Source organism: Solea senegalensis, linkage group LG17 (genome assembly GCF_019176455.1).
Source record: "Solea senegalensis isolate Sse05_10M linkage group LG17, IFAPA_SoseM_1, whole genome shotgun sequence".
Taxonomy (NCBI): domain Eukaryota; kingdom Metazoa; phylum Chordata; class Actinopteri; order Pleuronectiformes; family Soleidae; genus Solea; species Solea senegalensis.
The window spans coordinates 12,332,526-12,355,133 of record NC_058037.1 but is presented as its reverse complement, the minus strand read 5'-3'; the positions used below and the strand labels follow the sequence as shown (position 1 = coordinate 12,355,133).

The 22,608-nt window shown below is 42.9% G+C and overlaps 1 protein-coding gene across 2 annotated transcripts in view; it reads right to left on the bottom strand.

Moving 5' to 3' along the window:
* utrn (utrophin) overlaps positions 1-22,608 on the bottom strand; it is a 61,199-nt gene that overhangs the window by 9,738 nt on the left and 28,853 nt on the right. For both annotated transcript variants that reach the window (XM_044049312.1, XM_044049311.1), the window contains 31 exons: positions 22,034-22,200; positions 18,681-18,911; positions 16,649-16,830; positions 16,045-16,195; positions 15,678-15,797; positions 15,390-15,491; positions 15,107-15,214; positions 14,730-14,909; positions 14,420-14,583; positions 14,176-14,299; positions 13,987-14,074; positions 13,234-13,478; positions 12,274-12,442; positions 11,025-11,152; positions 8,795-8,932; positions 8,592-8,705; positions 8,332-8,487; positions 7,757-7,927; positions 7,404-7,589; positions 6,823-6,957; positions 5,445-5,594; positions 4,446-4,607; positions 4,125-4,256; positions 3,752-3,925; positions 3,507-3,662; positions 3,244-3,414; positions 2,562-2,741; positions 1,825-1,953; positions 979-1,149; positions 767-823; positions 353-517 (listed from right to left, as the gene is read on the bottom strand). In XM_044049312.1, the coding sequence (XP_043905247.1) occupies positions 353-517; positions 767-823; positions 979-1,149; positions 1,825-1,953; positions 2,562-2,741; positions 3,244-3,414; positions 3,507-3,662; positions 3,752-3,925; positions 4,125-4,256; positions 4,446-4,607; positions 5,445-5,594; positions 6,823-6,957; positions 7,404-7,589; positions 7,757-7,927; positions 8,332-8,487; positions 8,592-8,705; positions 8,795-8,932; positions 11,025-11,152; positions 12,274-12,442; positions 13,234-13,478; positions 13,987-14,074; positions 14,176-14,299; positions 14,420-14,583; positions 14,730-14,909; positions 15,107-15,214; positions 15,390-15,491; positions 15,678-15,797; positions 16,045-16,195; positions 16,649-16,830; positions 18,681-18,911; positions 22,034-22,200 (4,706 nt within the window). The remainder of the gene's footprint in view (positions 1-352; positions 518-766; positions 824-978; positions 1,150-1,824; positions 1,954-2,561; positions 2,742-3,243; positions 3,415-3,506; positions 3,663-3,751; positions 3,926-4,124; positions 4,257-4,445; positions 4,608-5,444; positions 5,595-6,822; positions 6,958-7,403; positions 7,590-7,756; positions 7,928-8,331; positions 8,488-8,591; positions 8,706-8,794; positions 8,933-11,024; positions 11,153-12,273; positions 12,443-13,233; positions 13,479-13,986; positions 14,075-14,175; positions 14,300-14,419; positions 14,584-14,729; positions 14,910-15,106; positions 15,215-15,389; positions 15,492-15,677; positions 15,798-16,044; positions 16,196-16,648; positions 16,831-18,680; positions 18,912-22,033; positions 22,201-22,608) is intronic.

The window sequence follows — 22,608 nt, the reverse complement described above, 5'->3', positions numbered from 1 at the left end:
GCTGGTGTGTTTAACGTCATAAACCTTGATAACAAAGATTGAATTCCAGAGTTGTTAAGTCTTGAAATGCCCAATCAAAGTTCGTCTTATCAGGAGGCAGTTTTTATATATTGGAGCCTCTGGCCTGCCATATTTTTTATAGAATATTTCATAAAACAGCAGGTTAAGAGAGACGGAAAGAGAACCTCGAGCAATTTGCTCTTTAAAATTCCTTTTGAGAAGGACTAGAAATGGCAACTTTTGACCATGAATCAGATTTAGTGACGCAATCACGACTTCGCTGCTCACACATTTCAGCCCGTTGAGTTTTGAAAACGAAGTGAAAATGAAATTAAAGGTGATATTTTTGTACCTTGTCATCATCCAGGATGTTTACTGGCTCCTGTTGCTGCTGCTGCAGAGATCTAAGTGTATCCTGGAGTTCAGCCTTAAGGTCTTTAATCTCACTGGAGACCACAGCAGCGGCAGATGGAGCCTGACTCTGACACTCCACTCGGATATCGAGGCCGTGGATGACCTGATGAGAAAGAGGAGAAAAACACACCTCAGGCAACTCATTCTGGCCCAGTGAGATAAATGTCATCATTTGACTGCGTGCTCTGAGAAAACAAAGAGCCCACAGTGACTACAAAAACAACAGTATTTTGTCCAAACACTCTTAGTAACACTTACTAAATGTCTAAACTACATGGAGTTTAGATATTCTTAATCATGTTTCCTTTGTTTTGTGGTTTCGCTCACATGATACATGAGACTGATTTCATACCTGCTGACGTGCAGGCTGGTTCATCTCTGCACCGTCTGACTCCAGGCTGGTCATCATCTGAATGCCACAAGACGAGGAACAGATGCACCGAGTGAACAGACTGCTTTCTATGTGCCAGCTTTACTTTCTGTGCGGCTGAATTTCACAGCGAGATTTCATTTGGTACAGATGGTGACGAACATTAGCGCATCAACAACTCCATGCTTTTGTACCTTGGCCGTTTTGATGTGCTGGGAAACTTTGTCGAAGTTGCAGTTCAGCTCTGCCAGTTTGGGCTCCACTACGTCTCGGCAGGCGGGCCCCCTGCTGGTCATCAGGATAATGGCCTGGTCCCTCACATTGTCCACACGCAGACTGATGTCCTCCAGCTCCTCCAGCATGCTCTGAGGACAAACCGCAGAGCAGATAATCATCTCTTTATCAGTTTATGCTATTAGTCATTCTCTCTCAAATTGAAAGACAGAGTAGCCTCGAGAGCTAAGCACAGTATGTGCTGATGAAGGTTATCAGGGCCAGGAAACATCTGATATTTAGACCTTTAGTGAGCGAGGTGAGAGGAAGGCTTTTCCTATCTTTCAATGAACCTTCCCGCTTCCTTAATCCGTCACTCTCTTTTTATTCCACAGGGTTAATCTGTAATACTGTTAGGGAACATTATTCAGTAAAGTCTTCTGAAAAATGTTCACCCAAATCAAGCATAAAAAACAAAAATAATCTCTTCTGCAACAGAAGAAAATCCACAAATGACACATTTAGAAATGACTAATCATTACTCACTATTTCTTTCATGTGAAAACACATTAAATCGCTCTGTCCCTGAAGATAACAGGAGGAGTGCACCTTAATGGATTGCAGCAGAATGCATTTCCCTGCCAGAGGCAGTGATTTCCATAAAGCAATTGTATTTGACACTTCTAAATGTGTAATGGCATAAACTGATTTAGTCTAGCATAGTCTTAAGGCTTCAATAGCATTTAACGCTTAAAATGCTGAGGGACCGCTAACCGTCTCTGGTCGTGCAGATTTTCTTTTTGGGACAATGCGCTCCCTCTTATTACCTGAACCACTTTTTCCCTCTCTGTTGGGGCGAGCCGCTCAGCCTCGTCCAGGTGAATCTGGGTCTGATAAAGCCAGGTGCTGATGTGCGCCACGTTCTCATCAAAGATTTCCACCTCACTTTGGTGACTCTGCACAGACAGGGGGAAAAAAAAAAGTTCCCTGTTAAATAATTGCTTTAAGGTACATTTTAATGATTATGGGGATTTTATCATAACCTTTTTGAGACCTGCTGCGCCACATAATTAAATGAAGGAACATTTCTTGCACTTGCTGTTCAAATGGAAGAACATATTTCAACTGAAGATGTTATTTGCCTGCTTTTGTTTTGTTCTCTGCCTTCCTAAAAGCATAATGAGTCAATATTTTATTTGAGGTGTGAATATTACAAGGATTTTATTAAAAACTTGTGTGCCTCTATTATACATGTAGTAAATAAATGCAAGCAAAAGTAAATTTGACAGTGAACGGTTGTTCATATCTGTATCTGTGGGATTGGCTCAGGTGGAGGATAAAGCGGTAGAAATGCAAAAAAAGAAATAACCGACAATGTACTTGTTTTAATTCCAAACAATTATAATTAAAAAGCAAAACTAAAATGACTTTTATTCACTCATATTGCCTTCGCTCACTTGATGGCAAGTATACAAAAAAATGTGAGATTCAACTTGATCTGGGCGAAACGAGGACAGCAAGTCTTTATTTATTAAGACTTACTGAACAAAATATTTGCTCTCACCAGCACAGCGCTGAGCCAATCCTCAGTCCAGGTGCGGACACGGCCCCAGGATTCGTTGAGAACAAAGAGCTTGTCCTCCAGCTGCGCCTCGCTGCCCTCGACCAGCGTCTCTAGCCCAGCACTGGCCTCCATCAGGCCTGACAGCTCTGCCTTACGACGCTCCGATTCCTTCAGCAGGCCCTGGTGGAGCAACACAAACACACACAGCTACAGTATACTGTATATTCAACTGTACATCAAATGAGTTCATGAAACGGCCTCCATGCTTCAATCATTTAATACCATACTACACAAGGCAAGGATAACACCAAACGTAAACCAGAATAATAATCCATCTCAATGTCCAATATCCTACAATTAATAGGATTAATAGCAATAATTCAACTACAGTCTTAAACCTGTTCTAGGTAAAGATGTGCTGGCTTCAGTGTGTGAGACTGTGAGATTTTCAAAGAATAACACTGACACGCCTATAAGATTCTTTACCTTTGGCTGAATATGGCCTTTTAACACTGAAGTGCCCTCAGCTGTTATTTTCTTTTTCAAACACTGAATTGAGCAGAATTGAAGTTTCAGAAATATCTACAGTGCAGCTGCTCCATCTGCTGGCCTCACACAGAAGCGCTGCCTTTCTCCAGCCGACGAGATACAGTATAATGACAGACTTAGGACAGCTGCTCACATTAGCCCATGCGATCTCAGCGTCAATGTCAGCTGGCATGTCTCCACAGTTGTTCTTCTGCTGGAGCTGAGCCTCGTTTGTGGTGAGCCACTCCTGTAGAGCGGCGCTGTCCTTCAGGAACTTCTGAGAGAGACACAGAGCTTTTTCCAGGTCCTGCTTTCCCTCCGTCACCTGGGAAGGAAAAAATGAAAATAAGCCGTTTTCAAACTTGAATTTTACAGGATGATAATAATTATTTGGTTTTAAAACACACAATAAATTACCTGAGCCCCCAGGTCATTGTAGAGCAGTTTGAGAGCAGTAAGCTGTTCATCCATGGCCTTGGGATTCTCAGTCTGCTGTTTCTGCACAATCTGGCGACCTGTTTTTATCACCGTCTCCACTTCTAGCTTCACTTCACTCAGCAATTTGTATAATTTCTATAAAGTAAGAACGAATGCGAATGGAGTGAATGAAACACAAGACACTGTGTATGACGTGGCATTCAGAGAAGGGTTCTGGTTCTCACCATACACCCACTGAGGTGGGACTGGATTTTCTCCGGTTCCAAACTCTTCACGTCCAGGATGTGCAGCTCGGCCTTAGCACCCTCCAGAACCCTCTTACAGTCCAACATACGTTGTTCAAAGTTAGCAGGCTTCTGGAAAAGCTGGTACTTTGTGGAGATCTCTCTCAGCTTCCTCTGCAGAGACAACACTTCGGGTTAAGCAATCGTTCCTCTACACAGTTGCAATGATTTTGTATCTGTCCGGCAAATAAAAATGTTCTGAAAGACAAAAGCCTCCAGGAAGACTTTAAGGCAGCAAGTGATGTGATGATAATGTAGTGGTGGCATTAAGTTCCTGTAGTTTCTCATGTTCTCCAGTGGGAGACAGTGTTACCTGAAGCTGGTCCAGCATGGTCCCACCTCGAGCAGCCTTGCCATCAGTGGTGGGAGGAGGTAGGTTGGCCACATTTCTCCTTCTCATCTCCTCCACTGTTACCTCGTGGGCTGCGATCTCTGCCCCGATGCTCTGCGGGAAAAGTGTTTTATGTGGCATCAATATAGATACTGCTGGTATTATGATTACGTCTTGAGACTTCAGGCGGAAAAGTAAGCGAATATCAGAGCGCTGACTGCTGCTTCCTGTTATTTTTTTACAATTCTTGACTGGGCTTGTACCCATCCATACGGCCTGGGTGCCTCTCAAAGTGTCATATACCTGTGCCTCTTGTGGAAGCTGGAAGGCGTCGATGCGATCAGTGAGGTAGGAGGTGAGTGTGTGGTCCAGCTGGCTCAGAGACTCTTGCAGTGACTGGAGAGCCTGATCATTCTCCTTCAGTGTCTGCTGCTGCTGCTCGAGGCTGATCTGCCGGTTCACCGCCTGAACAAAAGCACGGTGTCATGAGCTTAAATGTCTCAATCAAGAATATTAGGGTATTTCTGATTAAGTCTGTTCCCCACACGAGAGGACTTTCAAATCTGACTTGATTTTAACAAAACGTGAAAGACATTTTGGCACCGATTTTCAATGTTATAATCCAGAGAGAGCACAGACTGGACGTTCAGTCAACTCGCTCTCATTGGTTATTCTGGGGTTCTGCTACTTAGAATGTTGTCTGTTAACCCCTCACACGACAGGAGCATTTGGCCAGATAATCTAGAAGCGAAGAACAAGATTGTGTGCCGAGAGTAGGACTGAGCAGGATGACTGTCGTGTGACATTGGGAACAATGAACACTTAAATCTTCATACAACTTGTTTCTGAGAGTGGATGACTTTCTTAAACCTCTCAGTCACTGCAGGCTGTATGTCTGTGTCTGTCTGTGACAGGCAGCAGCTGCAGGGTTGGTGCTGTGCAGGACAGAATGTGAGGACAAACGCATAAAACAGGACAATGGACAGACAGGCAGTTTTATATAGTAACACCTGAACGGAAACAACTGAAACTACCAAGATGCAACACATACTGTCATAAACCTCGTAAAAGTGTGTTTAAATTGGGAGTTTAGAGGCGGAAGATGCAGATAGTTCACAATATAGTGAAACATATTAAGACACTATACAGATCTGTGTGAATATTAAAGCATATTAATTGTTAGATATAATACTGACTGCAACTGTTGACACTGTGGCCAAATATGGCACATGAATACATTTGAAATGTACTCAGATACAAATATACAGTTTTCACATACACACACAAAAACAAGGTCCAGACCTGGTTGTTGAGCTGCTCATAACGGGAATTGAAGGACTCTAATTTTTCACTAATGAGATCGTCCAATATTCCCCCATCGATCAGCGTCTGACCCAGCTCCCTGATTTGTGTGCGGTTGTCGCTTGGGTGGCGAAGCACGGTCTCCAGAGACTGGTTGTTAAAGGAGATGGACAGAGGGCAAAGAATCAGAGAATTCAATCAAAATGACAAGAAAGCCACAAAAAACAAGTTCATTTCTATATCCGCCCTCCATTAAAGCCACAACAAACATCAGGAAAGTAATTGCCCCAAAAACGGAAAAAAGATTGCATGAGTGAATGAAACCGAGGGGGAAAAAAAAAACACCAAAGGCAAGAAAAAAGAAATCCTGTAACTGATGGTTTATGTGCATTAAAGATTGAAGAAGAGGCTGAGCAAACATATGTAGTGCAGACACAGAAACTGCTGGACTGGGTGTGTCAGATGAAGGCAAGCCAAAAAAAAAAAAAAAGGTGAGTGAACGACAAATGAAACACAGGGAGGAGACGGGCTTGTCAAATGACGGCACTTGTTTGGATCCAGTCATTGTTTATGTGGGGTCATTAAATGTGCTTTTCCTTCCCAGGGGTGATAGACGGACAGAGAGAGAGGTAGAAAGAGGGAGAGACAACCTCCTGAGGGGTAAGTGTGATTATGAAACCAGGGAGAGCACACAGGGAGAGAATATTCAGAGGGAAAAAAAGAGGACATGACAAAGACAACGAAAGACTGGATGGGGGTGCACAAAACAAGCCAAAAACATAAGGACAAACTAGAGAAGGGGAATACAAGTACAGTGTCTTCAAGGGTCTTCAGTTGTCTCCACCATTATGCAAGGTTACAGAAGCAGCGCTGTGATTAAAGTGAATTTGACAGTAACGCTGCGGGCAGTCTGTATAGATATAGCGGCGGAGCAAACAGCAGCACAAGACATTTAGAAGACAAAGACAATGAGGTTAGTGATATAATATTACATTCACTTATTAAATGGATTATTTGGAATTTTCAAACCCTAAGTAACCTTATGAGTCTCCATGTAGTTTGACTTTAATGCAGTGATCCCAGCTACGCACTACTATACAGTACTACTCGAGATGCTGTTCTAAATATGTATTACCCTGAATTACATATTTATAAACTGTCGTGTGCCCACAGACATGATGATAATGAAGGTTAAAGTGAAGCATGAGTGAACTCCTGTTGTTTTAAGTTAGTAACTTATAAATATTCCATTTCACTATTATTCATAATTACAAACAAGAGTTCTATGATAAGAGCGTCTTTTATGTATGTCCACTATGTGAAATTGTGCACATAAACGTAAAGCCACGTGTGTGTGTGTGTGTGTGTGTGTTTCTACCTCCAGAGCTTCACTGACGGCCTCAGTGCTCTCAGGCAGGTTGTCCGTAGCTTGAACTTTCTCCTTCAAAGTGTTGAGCCATGTCTGCTCCATGTCCAGGTACTGGAGCAGCTCCATCCAACAGGACCAGACCTCCTGCACAGTGCATCATTTCACATTTCATTATGTACGCCCAGAGAAACCCATGATGTTGGTAAGAAAGTGACAGCTCTACTTTGTATGCCTTTGCTTTCTAATGCACTAAGGAATTCAGGAAAACGAATGAGCATGAGAATGAACATAATTCAGTGACATGTCTGTTTACTCTGTTGAGTCTGAGTCATAAAAGAATGCCCCGAGCAGTTTTACACTCACAGGAATGGTCATCTTTTCTTCATATAAGCATGAAGAATAACAATGGCAGTTTCACTGCAGCTTTTTAAAGCAGCAAAGACTTCACTGTGCACTTTTCCACTCTCTGGCTGCAAGGCTATGGTGCAGGTAAGTACATTTATAAAACAATAAAACCAGAGGTGGACAGTAAATTATATTTATGTGTATGTCTTTTAAATAAATTACATCTTCTGGCCTTTTTTATTTACCTCTAAAGTGTGACACTTGCTCTTGAAGCGGTCACAAAGCTTGCTGTAGTTGGCGAGTACCCCGTCTAGCTCTGAGGTCAGTGCACTGCCACCACCAGGGGGTGATGTTCTGGACACCAAATTGTTGATGCTGTCTCTCAGGATCTTTACTTTCACCTCTTTCTGTAGCACATCCTCTTTAGCCCTCTGGATGAATGAGGTAAGGGCGTGTGTGAGGAGAGTAACAGTAACAACAACAACAACGACAACAACGACAACAACAACAACAACAACAACAACAACAGCAGCAGCAGCAGCAGCATCAGCATCAGCAGCAGAGATGAAGCCATAAGCAGGTAAACAGTCACTTGTACCTTCATCTCCTCCAGTGACGCCTCCAGCTCTTCAGGACCCTTATACTCAAAGTCCCTCATGAGAAACTCCTCATCTACTTGGGTCATCCACTCCTGCATCTCTGCCAAGTCCTTCCTGAGATTCACCTGCTTCTCCTGATTCTCTGACACACGTTCCTGATGACTCAGCAGCTGCACAGAAGCAAAATACCACCAGTTTTGTAAAATAGAGCAAAAACTGGTTGTATTTGTTCTTTACTGGGTTTTGCAAAACACAAAGAATTGAACAGGCTATATCTGTCATAAAAAATAAAATAAAATTTATGAATGGCATCAAGTCTTTTTGGAGATGAAACAACCTCTCAGTTGTATGATGGGGGCTGCCATCACTTATGGCAGGTTAAATTGGAAATTTACAGTGTTTTAATCAGGTCAAAGGGGCCATAGTTTGTCCAATATGTTCCCCTTCAATTAATTTAAGCCATCCTGGGACAAGAAAAAAAAAAACAACACCAAATAATGCATTTTTGTAGAAATGAATGCATATGAACAAAACCATGTCCAAAACAACTCAGTACAGTAAGACTTTTCCTCACCTGTTTGCTGAGTGTGTCCCACCTGTCCCTGAACTCGTCCAACTTCTCCTGTCCCCACTTGGCCAGTCCTGGGACTGTCGTTGCTTGTACGGCACTCACATTCTCTCCCATCTGCTTCAATGACCCTTCCACTGACTCCATCTCACTCACATACTCCTGGGAAACAGAAGGAACAAATAACAATAGTAAAATTAACTTTTGCCACCAGAGTAATCAAAAATGGTGAAGAATATAAAAATGAATACTTTGGTTTTTTTAACCTTGCATTGGTTCAGCTCTTCATTTAGTCCCTCTTTGTCACCCAACCCTGTGGCATCATTCGACAACAGCTCCTGAACCGCATCCAACCAGCGTTCAACTTGCCCCACACACACCTGAAAACAACAGTGACAACATCGTTACTAATCTAACATTATACTGGTATAATGTATACAACTATACCACAAATGACAGCTTACTCTACCTGATTGTCCTTCATGCTACCCAGGATGCACTGCAGTGTCCCCAGCTCGTCGCGGGCCTTTGAGGAAAGCTGACTCCATTTCTGCAGCTCTGCGGGGTCGGAGGCCTGCTGTGTTTGCTCAATTTCTATACACAGGCCCTGAGGTGAAAGCAAGTTCAGACTTAAAATGACATGTCTAGGTTTTGTGTGTATAATTACTGAACAACTATGGAAACTATAATTGCCAGGAACGGAATTTGATATAAAAAAAAATAATACCCTGAAAATTTAAGCATAACAATATTCAGCAGTCTCCTCTTATTAGAGGGCAAATGTCTCTCCCCTTGACAGACACAGGCTTTATTGTGTCTGTCATGATTATTTTATATAAAAAAAACGGTTATATTTACATTGGCCTCATGTCAGAAACCCTTTTACAAATATGTTTTCATTTATTTTCTCAACAAGGTGATTAAAATCATAGACTTTATTAAGGCTGATGACATTCCAGCTCCCAAAGCTGCCCCCTGGTGGCTGGTTGCAATATAGGTCACATAAACCATGCTTTCTACGTGTTAGTGGATGGACCAGAAAAGTCAAAGTACACTTCTAATACATTCACAACAATGCTTTCTGACAGTTTAGGTACTTCTAATCATGTTGTGTTCATGTTGTCAGATGTCACACGTTAATTTGTTATTTGAAAGTTTACATTTTGATGTCACTTTACGCCACAGTAGTTCCTCACACACAAAGTGGAATGTAAAGGCCCTGGTATACTTCCGCACACATGCCGCGCGCCGCAGTGACCCTAGTATACTCGCATGTCAGGGTCCTGCAGTATCCTACAGGGAATAGGACGCATTCCAACCAAAGAAGAAGAGAACGACGCCAGAGCTCCCTCGAAGCAGCTCACAGCTGAAAGAGTGCTGTGTGCGGAAGTATACAGGGTCTTGAGGGGTTTTTAATTGGCTGCAATCTGCATCTCCACCACTAGATGAAAACTCAACTCAGCGGGCGTTTAATTTCCTTCATGTAGTACAGTAAAAATTGTTCTACACACTGTTAGGTTATGTTTACATACATTACAACAATTCGTATTGTCCTATATAGCTATCACTGGACTGTATGTTGTGGTTGTCAGGTTGACGGACTGGTTGAGCAGCTCCACACTGAGCTGCTCGCAGCATGGGACCGCTGCCCAGAATGTGCCAAGTCCCCCAGCTCACTGCCCCCCACAGACACCATGCCCCTATCGGCCGTGATAACAAGAGAATGGACTGAGCCGCATTCCAGCAATGATAGAAGAGGAGAGAATCACATACACGAACTAGCAATCATGAAAACACAAGAGCACAAATGCAGAATCTCAGAACTACATAGCAAAACACACACACACACACACACACACACACACAGAAACACCCTTTTCCTTCTGTTACAGTGCAGAGGGAAGGGACTGGTTAATAAAGGGCTCATTGTGTGCCAGAGAAAAATGCTACTCTGATATACATACAAGTCCAGACACAAACAAAGTCCCTATTCACAATGAAATCTTGTTAGCTCCGAGGACAGAGGCCACATGTTTTTAGAAATCGGATACACTCTGTGGTGGTAGTAGTCAAAAAGGGAGTAAAAAAAAACTTCTATACGTTTGTTTGTTTTCACATTAAAAAAAAATGACAAAAACATTTCACTAAAAGAATGCAAAGAAAATTTAATCAAAGCTAAAACATGGAACAAATAAAAGAGTTTTAACATTGTTAAACGATAATTCATTACTAAGGACACTGTGTGACAAGCTGCACTTTTATGTTATGCTTTTATGTTTATGTTTTTGCTCCTTTGCTTCCATATTAAAATGAATATTGGTAAAACATTTAACTCTGAATGTCACTCTTAACGTTCCCAGAGAGTCATGATCTAATGCTGCCTTCATGTGCTATCGGAATTATGGTAAATATAAGTTCCCGACATGCAAAATGCACAAAAACGCCCCCCCATGTGTTGTGATGTCCAGTAAGAATTTGGGAGATAAGAGTTCTAAGAGATAAGAGGGGATAAGAGGGGAGATAACCTTTGATATTTCAAGATGGCTGAGAGTAAGATAAGATTTGTCTTGAATGGTAAATAATTAAGGTTGTCTTACATCCAACAACAAAGGCACTTCACAAATTGGAAGTATCATCTATCCGCCAGCGTGTGAAGGCAGCATAAAGTCATCACTTATCAGGACTATGAGGCTTCTCACCTGTGCCCGCTCCACCGCCCTCTCAGTGGTCGGCATGTCGATAATTCCTTCTCTCAGAGTGACCAGCCTCGCCTCTAGTCCCTCCACTGGACATGGAGCCATCTGTTTGGCCTCAGCTGCAGCCAAAGCTGAAATAAAACAGATTATTCATGTAAAATGGCGGGAGAAAAGAAAGAATATGAAGTTACTGTAAGTCTTGAGCATTGACTTCCACAAGAGGGCAGTAATCTGATTTGCGACTTCCCTCTCTGTTTTTCATGCTGTAGCAGACTTTTTTATGTAAGTTGAGTTGCACTCACCTGATCTACTAATGGCTGTTCATTCATGCCAACATTATTAAGCCATGAATGAACAGCCATTTACCCATTCTGCAAAGATTTAGTGAATAACTCACTTCAGCAACTACTTCAACTTAATTTATACAGTGCAGTGGTCACATTTCCGTTCGTCTCTGCTCCTCACTTCAATTGTCTCCTTCCTCCACTTCTCCTCTGCCAGTGTTTTAATTGCCAGGTGATTTAATGCTTACATAATCCAGCTGTGTTTATATACACAAAGAGCAGAGATGGAGCATGACTGGGGGAGGGGAGAGAAGCGATAAATAGAGGCTCTGACAAGTGACAAACTGCCCTCAAGCCGAAACAAAATGGTTTTCCTTGGCTCTTGTCCAAATCCTCGCAGTCATAAAAACCCAAGGGGCACTGCCAAAGAGACACACACACACACACCTATGGTCAGAGTGGAGAAGCTTAGTGAAACCTCCCTGTGCAGAATGACTTTTGGCCCAGAGCTGTGTATGTAAAGTCCACGAGGTAAAACGGTGACTGATTCCCGAGCCTGCTCCTGGTCCAAGTCACGTCCTCCTCAGGTGGAGATGGAGCTGGCACAGAGTCATGATCTTGCACACAATCTCTTGCTTACATTCACGCGTCTGTGCGCTTTTGAAGGCCATATACGGGCATCCTCTTTCACTCGTGGCTGGCCAAGGTTTCCTATAAAAGCTAACGTCAAATTTACACGGCCACTGTGGAGCTGAGCCGTGCCGACGTGGGCCATCACTCCTTCAGTCGGCCAATAAACCTGAAAGCTGTAAGCCAAGAGCAAGGGGAAAGAAATGGATCTTCATCTTAAAGGAGGCTTAAATCTCCGACCCTGCATGCGACGATGCCTCAAGGCATGAGGTCCCACGTAAAGCAAATAGAACTGTTAATACCGACCATATAGTTTCAACGTAGTTCAGCAGAAGTACCTTTGTTGACTTCTTGTTCTTTGCTCTGCAGCTGCTGCAGCGTGGAGGCATAATGTGCAGACACCACCACCATGTTGTCTTTCAAAGAGGGAACGGCCCCCAGCAACGCTGCCTCTGCAGAAAGCTGCTCCACTCTTGGACTTAGTGCAGTGACCTGGACGAGTCGCGACTGAGGGGAAAAACAGGAGAGGAGGGAAAGTTCACCCGTGTGTGCTTGTAATGACGGGTTATCATCATTTGTCATCTCTTATTATAGAAAATTCAGAAAAGATCATTTTTAACTTTGCAATCAGACAAATTGACTGGAGATTAGGTCATTCCACTGACTTCTACTAAATATGAATAATGATGTTTAACAAATTCAAAGCAGCAGAAGCTACAGTTACAGGCTCTGTGATTAGTATTTTTCTTGGACATTTCAGTACCTTATTTTTGATACGGAATGATGAGGTAAGGTGGAAAATCATTGTGCTTGCTAAAAAACTAGCTTTCAGTTTAACACCCAGTTTCAGTTCAGGACAACATTTCAATGACTTGCTGTGAAACTTTGCAGTTTAACCAAATACCTGCAACTGCATGAGCTGATCTAAGAGGATTGATGAATGGCTTATAGGTGAAAATCGTGGATTTAAGTCACACAAAGGAGATCAAGTTGACCGTTGGGCTGAGACGATGATTTCTACCCAGGGTGGAGTAGTAACAGCTTACATGCCAACAGGATTATGTGATCAGATGGAAATAAAAACTATTAAGAGTCCAGATTACGTTGTATTTTTTTTTTTTTTAAAGTACTAGAATCATAGTTATAAAGTGATGTTTTACAGGTCTTCAGGAAGGAGTAGCCCTGACTTCATAGCAATATCGTCGTCACCCCAACTTCACAAAATGTGCAACTCAAGAACATTGTTGTTTGTGCAAAGCAAAAAAACTTTTACCACGCAAACCCCAAACTTCTCTTACCCGACATTCTCCACTCTGCTTTCTCAGCTCGGCTTCGTCACACTTCTCCACAGCCGGGCCTGAGTCCAGCCACTGGTCCTGCTCCTCTAAGACCAGGTCCAGGTCTGTCAGCTCCGTGGACACTGCTCTGACTCGGGTCTGAGCGTCAACTCGCTCGCGGGCTGCCCCCAGCTCCCTTGCACAAACATCCCACTCAGTTTGGATCTGGCCCATGTCTGCCCTCACCGAGTCCACACACATGCCCTCTGCAGAGGGAGAGACAAAAGCAGAATTATGAAAACCCTCACAGTACATGTTTAACTAATTTAAGCTTTGCATCATGTAGGTGGAATGTGTTACGACACAAGTTGTGAGTTTGCTGTCAGAGACAAGGACCCCAGAGAGGGTTAAAACAATAGAGGATTAAAAAAAAATGTGAAAACAGACACCATGGATGAGAAAACAGTATGAAGTAATAGAATATTTAAGAAATCAAGTCTGTGGTGTTGCCCCGTTGCCCTTCACTGCCTCCAGAACTGTGTAAACTCCTGAAAAAACTTTTCAGAGAGTCTCTTCCTTTCACAGAGCAGTTATATGCAGTCCGCAGCCCTGCAGGCCACCAGATTTTTACTAATCCTCAGCTCAAAACTGAATGACGGTAGAAATGTACACACCAAATACCAAGCAGCTGTGGAGATGTACTAAAATCATACAAAATGAACACAACATAATGGGGTTTTTATACATTTATCTTCATATTATGTACATTCATACCTCTCTCCAACTGGTCCAACAAGTCTCGTCCCTCTTGAATTACTTGACTGACTGTGGCTTCCTTTGCTGTGATGTCCAACTCTAAGCCCTTTTTTTATTCAACACAAATTAAATACATGGGAGTTAAAAACTTAAAAGTGAAAAAAAAAAAAAAAAAAACTTTTAAAGCTGTACCTTCAACAGGTTTACCTTTAATTTCTCCTGAAGGTCTGGTTTATCAGATGTCATCTCTGGGTGTGTGGAGGCCAATGTCTGAGTGGACATCTTCCATGTTTTAATCCAGCGCAGGAGGTCAGAGAGCTTATTTTCAAACCTGCAGCACAAAACAACAAAAAACACAATCTGTGCATTGGTGTGTGTATTTGTATGTTTATACTCTTGCACCTTTCTGGTAATGCAAGTATAATCTGTCCACGTGTGTCCCAGTTCATACATTCGTTTAACTTCCGCATCCGTCTCCACCAGTCGCTTCTTTGGGGGAGCAGGTGGGGCCAACTCCTGGTCAGCGATCGAAGCAGCCGCCGCTACAGCAACTGAATCCACGACAACTTCTTCTTCCACCTGATTCATCCCGGAATCTGCCACAGCCTCCATTACCTTAGGATAACAGGACTCCCATAAATCAATTACAAAAGTTCAAATATCCATTACATGCATTGTACACTATTAATGCTGTAGTTAAGACTTTAGAGCAGAGAGAGATTCTCTTAAACATTTTGTCATTATTGTCCAGGGACACACACCTGGAAGGAACAATCCTCCAGCTTCTGAACCAGGTTGTCCCATCGATGTGCCAGACCTTCCGTGTCTGCCTCTATCTTGGCTCCGGCCTCGGGGCTCCGCAGTAACGACATCACATCCTGTCCTGCATCAGACAGCTGGTCCAGAGTTCTCCTCTTATTTTCCATGTCTTCCTTTAAATTCTGGAGGAATTGAGAGGAAAAAACATGTTTACCGTGAACAGTTTTTTTATTTATTTGTTACGGCTGGTATTATTGTATTATGTATAAAATGAATTTTAAAGAATCCGTCGACACATTCCCGTGCGTTAGCAATCACGTTATACATGAGAGTAAATGCGACAAATGCAACAGAGCAAATACCCAGAACTGGCACTTACTGCTAAGAGGCGCACATTAGTATTCATTTCACTCGGGTCCTTAAAGTTGCTGGTCTGTACTTCACTCAGAGCCTCTTCTTTTTCTGCCAACCACGCTCTAAACAAACTCTGCAGAAGTGGTGGAAAAACATCATTAACGTAAATGACTTGGTAAACATTACAAAACAGCCTCTTGGCATATTTTCAAATCTGTGCACTTTTTTTAGTGTACACCTTAATAAAAGTCTCTAGTGTGAAGTGGTGATTTGATTTGTGCCTGTACTTATTTGTGAGACGGTCCTACCTGGTCTGACTGAAGCTGTTGCCAGACCAAAAAAACTTCCTGCAGCTTGTGCCACCTCTCCTCTGTCCACCGACACACGGCTGCCCAGCGCTCACCCAGCGACTGAAGGTGAGTTAAAGGCAAACATGAATACAGACACAAGTGTTTGTAGACAGAAAAAAAAAATCCATATTAAACTAACATGACCTCTTAGTCAATACCAGTCTTTGTAGATGAGGTCAAGAAATGGGGTCCTTCTTTCTTTCAAAAGATTTTAGGCAGACAAATTCACTGCATACTTAAACTTACTTGTAGTTGCTCCTCCAGGGCAGCAGTGGCACTCTCACTGCTGTTCTCATCCACCACAACCACCATGTGTGTCAGAGAGTTGACCTTCACCTGCTCTGCCTCCAGGTCATTCTGGAGCTCCTGAACAGATTTAGCACAGGTCAAATATTAGCCATGAACAGAGCAGACATAAATGACTCAGCTTTTCATGGAAACAGCCCATGAGTCATTAAACCACGACGAGTGGAGACGAGTCCATTCTGAGAAAAGAGTAGCTCAGAAAATACTATAATTCATCCAAATGAACAGATGGACAAACCACTTTTTTTATCATCTCCATGTTAAATGGAATACAGAAAATGTTTTAATGGGGAGCTGGGAAGTTTACTTTGTGCTGCTCTATCTGTTCTTTGTAGAGCTCCAGGTCCGCAGCTGCCGGTTCGGTCTCTATCTTTCTGATTCGCTCTTCAGTCTGTGTCAGCCAATCCGAAAGCTGCTGCAACTGCTGCTGCTGAAGATCCATCAGGACTTCGTGGAGTCTGGAGACGGGCAAAGAGACAGTGAGGCAAATGTGTCGCAGTAGAAAGGAAAATATTTAATATTTAATATGCCCGATAGTATGCCCGACAGTATGCTCAGGTAATACTGCCCGACAGTGACGCAAACGCGGACCAGAACATAAACATTTTATCAGGGTCGACAAATGCTCTAGAAATCATCAGTACCTCAGGATGAATACCTGTCCCTTTCATAAACTTTGATAACACAGTATGAGCATCAGACGTGTAAGGCCTTGGAAGTGTCATCATCAAGAGTCACCTTCGCTGGGCTTGCAGCCTTGCACATTATTCACAAGAAGACTCATAATAATCTGTGGTCAAAATGAACCTCAACTGGATTTCACCTGTTATAACAGCAAATGTTTTTCAACACCACCACAGGACTGAGGCAGATATTTATGTGTGTGTGTGTGTGTGTGTGTGTGTAGCTACCTGGCCTGGCGGTCCATGCTGTCCACCCGAAGGCTCTCCCAGCGGGAGTTGAGGAGGGTCATCTGTTCCCGAATTTCATCCTCTTCCTCCTCTGTCAGGCTTCCCTGGGCGATCAGCTGGTTCCCGGCTTGCAGCACATTCCCCACGCTGCTCTGATGTGCTGTCAGCTCCATCATAAAGGACTTGAAAGGGAGAACAATGAAATGGTTTTTATAAAGCTGTGGTGTGTACATTTTAAATATACACAATGTTCAAACCATTATTAAATCAGTTCACACAATGCTGATCATCAGTGCCATTAGAATATCTCTGTATTTCTCAGTAACGCCGTGTTAAGACCTGTTCACAGCCATCTTGCTTTACTCACGCAATGCTGAGTAAACTGGTTGAACACATGGAGGCGTCCACATAACAGTTCAGAATTGAATTCAAAAAACATGGTTGTTCGGCAGTTCGATGGGATACCGCTTCTTGTCCCCACCCACAAACACTCCCTCAGGCACGACTGATAGTATGACATGACAGAGCCTATGGTCAGATGAAGTTGTGCCAAACATAGGCTAAAAAAAACTGTGAGCTTAACCATCTTAGTGACAACTTTAAACTGAAAAGAGGCGTCTAATTCCAGCATAAACCCTTATCCTGTGTCAGTCTAACTCTCTGGCACACTGGCACTTGGCACCTCGATACTAACATCTGGATATCCTTCTCTCCACACCCTCTACCTTCACTCGGTATATAACATGTTGCAGAAGTGAACACTAATTGGATATCTATAAGATTCCTTACTGAAGACAGTGCGACAGCAGAGGAGAGAAAACTGTGACATGGTTTAGTCACTTCTTCACTCAGAAGAGCTGCTATTCACTGGCCCTTGTATCAAGCAATTTTGGGCCAAAGAACTGAGTTACTGTCTGTTTTGTGAGACTTCTCTGGATGAGTAAGCATTTTTGATTGCACCTCTGAGTCGATTGTTTTCTAGGAGGCTTTGCTGGAGAAGCTGCAGTAAGTATGTGAACAACTGAGCTGAAACAAACTGGACAGATTTTCCTTTTCTTTTTTTTAAACCTCTTGAAAAGCCTGACTGTTAAAGAGGATTTGATTCTTGCTGTTCTCTGTCTCACTACACGCTTTTCCAGGTTTGACCTGAATTCCAGACATTATGCTTCGCAACTATTCACATTTTCAGACAAGGGAATCCTTGCCAAAGCCCCTTTTACACACATGCACAGACACAGGCCCTGCAACTACGCCCTCTCAAGCAGGCGAGTGAGTTCTGGGCACGGGCACCGCGGGGTGCTGTGCGGCACAGTTCTAAGCCAAATTCCTGGCATTCCCAACATGTACGGAGCATGTACTGTTGGTTGTGGGAGGCCTCTTTCTGTGGGATGCCATCATCAGCCTCAAACACGAAAAGTGACAGTTGTAACACACTCAAAAAAAATAAAAAATACATACTGTAGTATACGAGTCAGAAAAATAACACATCATAAAAAAACTACCGAGAACTACTGAGAAGCACCACACAATTCATCATTGTGTCCACAAACATCAGCATGAGGAAAAATAGCACCATTAAGTAAGTAGCTTTGTATTCATGAACATTTTACAGTAGGGAAGATTGAGCTAACTTAGATGTCATTATTTACGACTGAGCTGACTTCTCCTCATTCTGTCATTCATGCTTAAAGGAATACTTGTGCTTCCCAACCTCAGTTTCCCTTGAGTTGAATAATATCTTCATTCTTTTCTTTGTTAAGTTCCCACCAGTGACACTTGGTCCTGCTAGCTTAATTGTTAGCAAAGATGGCGGACACTGTTTACATTCTGAGAATGAGGTCCCGCCCCCCTACGTCTAAAAAGTGTGGAATTAGCGTAGCAATTTCAAGCCTTGAACCAAGGCTCGGACCAAGTGTTACTGGTGGGCACGTAACAAAAAGAAAAAGAAGAATGAAGATATTTCTCAACTGCAAATCGGTGTATTCCTTTAAATGTCTGCACGACCTTCATCGGCCCGCAGGCCTCCTCCTACCTCATGTGTGTGAAACTGCTCTTTCACTTCTTCCACATCGTCGGACACCTCGTCCTGAATATGCAGGGCATCCTCAGCCGACAGCAGCCAAGTCAGAACTTCCTCTAGTGTGGTCTGGTAGCTGTCCAGGTCCACCTCCAACAGGCTGACTTCCATCTCTCCTTCCATCTCCGTCAGGGTGCTGGGGGTCTCAGGACGCGGGCTGCTGCCTGCTTCCTCCATCTGCACACTCTGAAGTAACAGGTTGGCCGAATTATTGACTTAAGTAAGTACTGCAACATTTAAAGATGCCATTTCATTTTCATGCCAACATGCACCAACAAGTACATTGCCTATACATTTGCCCCAAACACACTATTTGTTGTTTACTTTGAATTTCATTTGTGAACATCAGACGGCAAGTTTTAAAATAGAACCAGACATCGGGAGGAGCCTGTGCTGCTCTGGAGCATGCAGGGTGACCTGCCCTGCACAGCCAAGACAAAAAAATAACAACTACAGGCTTATTATGGGATGCTGGGAGGTGCCCCCGGCATGCAGGGCAGGTCAATCCTCATTCTAGGAATAGCAGCGAGTCCGAAACACTCAGTGGTATTGTGGGACAGGCAACTCAACTTAAACAAAATCTCAGATTTGATTCCCATAAATACAGTTTTGAAAGAGCCACATGGACATGTGATGAGCATGTCCTGCAGCGAGCTATTCCATGTTTCTATTTGGTAAGGGGAAATGTGCAAAAAAAAAAAGTTTGACAGAACTCGAGTAATCTGTCTGGAGCTGAAATGAAGAGGAGATCCAAATCTCTGCTGCTGATGCTGCTGCTGCTGCTGCTGCTGCTGCTGCAGCCAAGGCCAAGTCAAAGATGACAGAAATGCTAATGGATGTGTGGAGCGACCACCAGAACACAGTCAAACAGACCTTTGTTTACCAGCTTGAAATGACAGAGCTTTAATGTCCGTGCAGCAAACTCGGGGAAAAAGGTCACCTGCTGAAAATATTCAATGACCTTTTTGGATATTTTGGGATAAGTCACAAAACGGTTTCAAATCTCCATGTTGGACTATTGTAAGCTGGTAGTGGGAGCAACAGAGAGGGAGGGAGAAGAGAGAACTGCAGCCATGGTCTATTTATTGACTTGAATGGCTATAAAATAGTTGTGGTCTGGCTCAACAGAACCTTTTATTATCACCAGATGATTTGCTCAACTCAAACCCTGCATTCATCACTTTTGCAGCTGTGATTCTGAAGCATGTGATATATTACCATGCACGGGCCAGTGCACTCATCATCAGTGACATTTCAAAACTGGGGAGACGGTCATACAAGAACATTGTCATCACATTTCCGACCAAAGCATTAAAGAAATAACTTCATTAAAACACCAATGTAATATCACGGACTCGTGTTTATCTAAAGCTGGGGGAATGAAGCACAGGCATCAGGCACAAAGAACCTTTATTTTTTCCTCCACTCACTCTCAGCATTAAGCATCTCTTCCTACGAGGAGAGAAAGTGTGCCAGGAAAGTAAACCTTGCGTTGGACCAATCAGAGCACTATTTAAACAAGATTTTCCAGAAACTCCTTCCATAGCGTGTGAAATGTGTGCCCATGGACAATAAAAAACTTTGGGGAGGTGGTTTTAGGGATTTTCTGACTTCTAACTGAAAACGTCTGAAACAAGCAGCCCCCGAGGATGTATGTGACTGAAGAAAAAGAGCACAGCAACAGTGGAGGAGCTGAGAAGATATATATTATATTTTATATATATATATATATATATATATATATATATATATATTACATGCAAAATACAGGGTACACATTGAACCTCTAATTTGACAAAGTGTGTTTATTTTTTCAGACTTTTGAGTAACTGTGAAAGTAAAGGACAGGAAGAGGAGAAAGCAAACACTCGCTCAGAGTCACATGTTAGTGAAACAGCAGGGAAGTCCATATAAATCAAGTGCGTATTGAAAAGTCTCACAGCAAATCTGCTCACCCACCAGCACATGGACATGTTCGGTGCCGAAATAACCTGCTTTGTCAAACCCTTTTACGCTGCACACACACACTCCCAATTCATCCCCACATTTCCTTCCATCTCTTTTCAGCTCAGTGTTTCCAGCAGCATCCAGTTCACTCTGTTCACTCTAATGTCAGAGTGGTGAGTCATGGCTCTGTTCCCGGTTTGCCTGCTGTTTTTCATGAGCAGTGCCGGAGAGCACGAAGGAGGTGGCTTTTTCAGAATGGGGGTGATTCATTCTATCTGGCAACGCGTGCACACCCAGTGTGACACTTTGTGATATTTCTCAAGCTTGTACAGTACATAACAGCGATTTATTGCCTCCAAACCAAATGCTATCAGAAACACTGCACAGCAACCCAGCCTGGAACAGCTTAAGGTTCCACTTTTGCAACTACAGCTTTTCAAGTGTCAGCCTTTCAGCGAGCTGTAGTGTTCACCAGGATTATTTAAATTACTAGTTGCTTAACAGCTAAGTCGTTTCTTTTAATTGATAAATGTTACCATTTGATGCTCTGTCCCAGATTATAGTTTGGGGGTGATTTTTAATCTGCATTCTCTTGGCAAGTCAGAACAACACAAAAACAAGCACATAGTACAGCAACAATAACACTGACACGCAGAACATAAATCATTCTCACAGAGTTAAAGTAATGTTTTCTACAGGATTCCTTGCTAATGAATACAAAATGTGAGAGTTTTCAAGTTTTGTCGTCTATGCACGGTGGAACAGTGGTTGGCACTGTTGCCTCACAGCAAGAAGGTCCGGGTCTGTCCCAGGTTTGCATGTTCTCTCTGTGTTAGTGTGGGTTTTCTGCAGGTGCTCCAGTTTCCCCCCCTCAAACATCAAACCATCAAACTGTTTTCAAAATAAAAGTGTTTGTTTTGATTATGGAAGGATATGTAGTTCACAATAAAAGTACTTCTGATGCAAAATAAATCTCTAAATAAAAAACCGGTACAGTAATAACTTATTATAACTTGATATTAAATGGAGGGCCGCATGGAATCAATTGGGGTGGGAACTGCAAGTTTGTCCCAAGGGGATTAGTAAAGTTAACTTTACCTTAAATACCAAATTTAAATGAATAGAATATGAGTAAATTGAGAGAATCATATGTATTTGAAGTTGGATATAACAACTGATTCTGATGCAGGTTTTTAAATGCATCAAAAATCATTTAAGTCAGTCATAACTTCATGTGCCCACGCCACTGAGCATCTGCCTACCTTTCTGGATTTGATTTGCACATAAAAGAACGCCTTGAAACTTATTGTATCACCGCGTTTCATATCACACATGGAAATATCTGTATATATTTTTGTTACCTGAGCGCTGAGGCCTGGACCTGAGCCCTCGGGCTCTGCTTTGAATTTGCGTGGCAGGGTCTCCACTTCTCTGATAGCCTCCATGCTCACATCTTTGGGCAGCACCGCAAACAGCGATGTCACGTACATGATGATAGATTTCTTATCTGGTAGCTGCACCGCCACGTCTGAGAGAGTTGGTGGTGGGGAGATGGATGTAAGGCAGGGGGAAAAAAAAGAGATCAGAGATTTCAAATTAAATTCAGCATGAGATGCAGAGGGGGAGAGGGGGAGAGGGAGGGGGATAAAGTGAGGAGAAAGGCAGCAGGGGAGACAGATAGAGAGAGCAGTTAAGAGGGGGAATTATATGAGGGACGTAATAGGCGAGTTGTTCTGCTTTGACACGGGTCAGGGGCGACTGCCCCTCGGTCATGACACAACAAAAGCTGTAGACAGCTTATACAAACGGAGAAATTACAGGTGCTACATAAACTACACAAACATTCAAATGCTAATCCTCGGCCAACAACAACCCCAAGCCACTTACTCCACTGTGAATTTATCCAAGTGCAGGCAGGAGATGAAGGCAGGCTTTG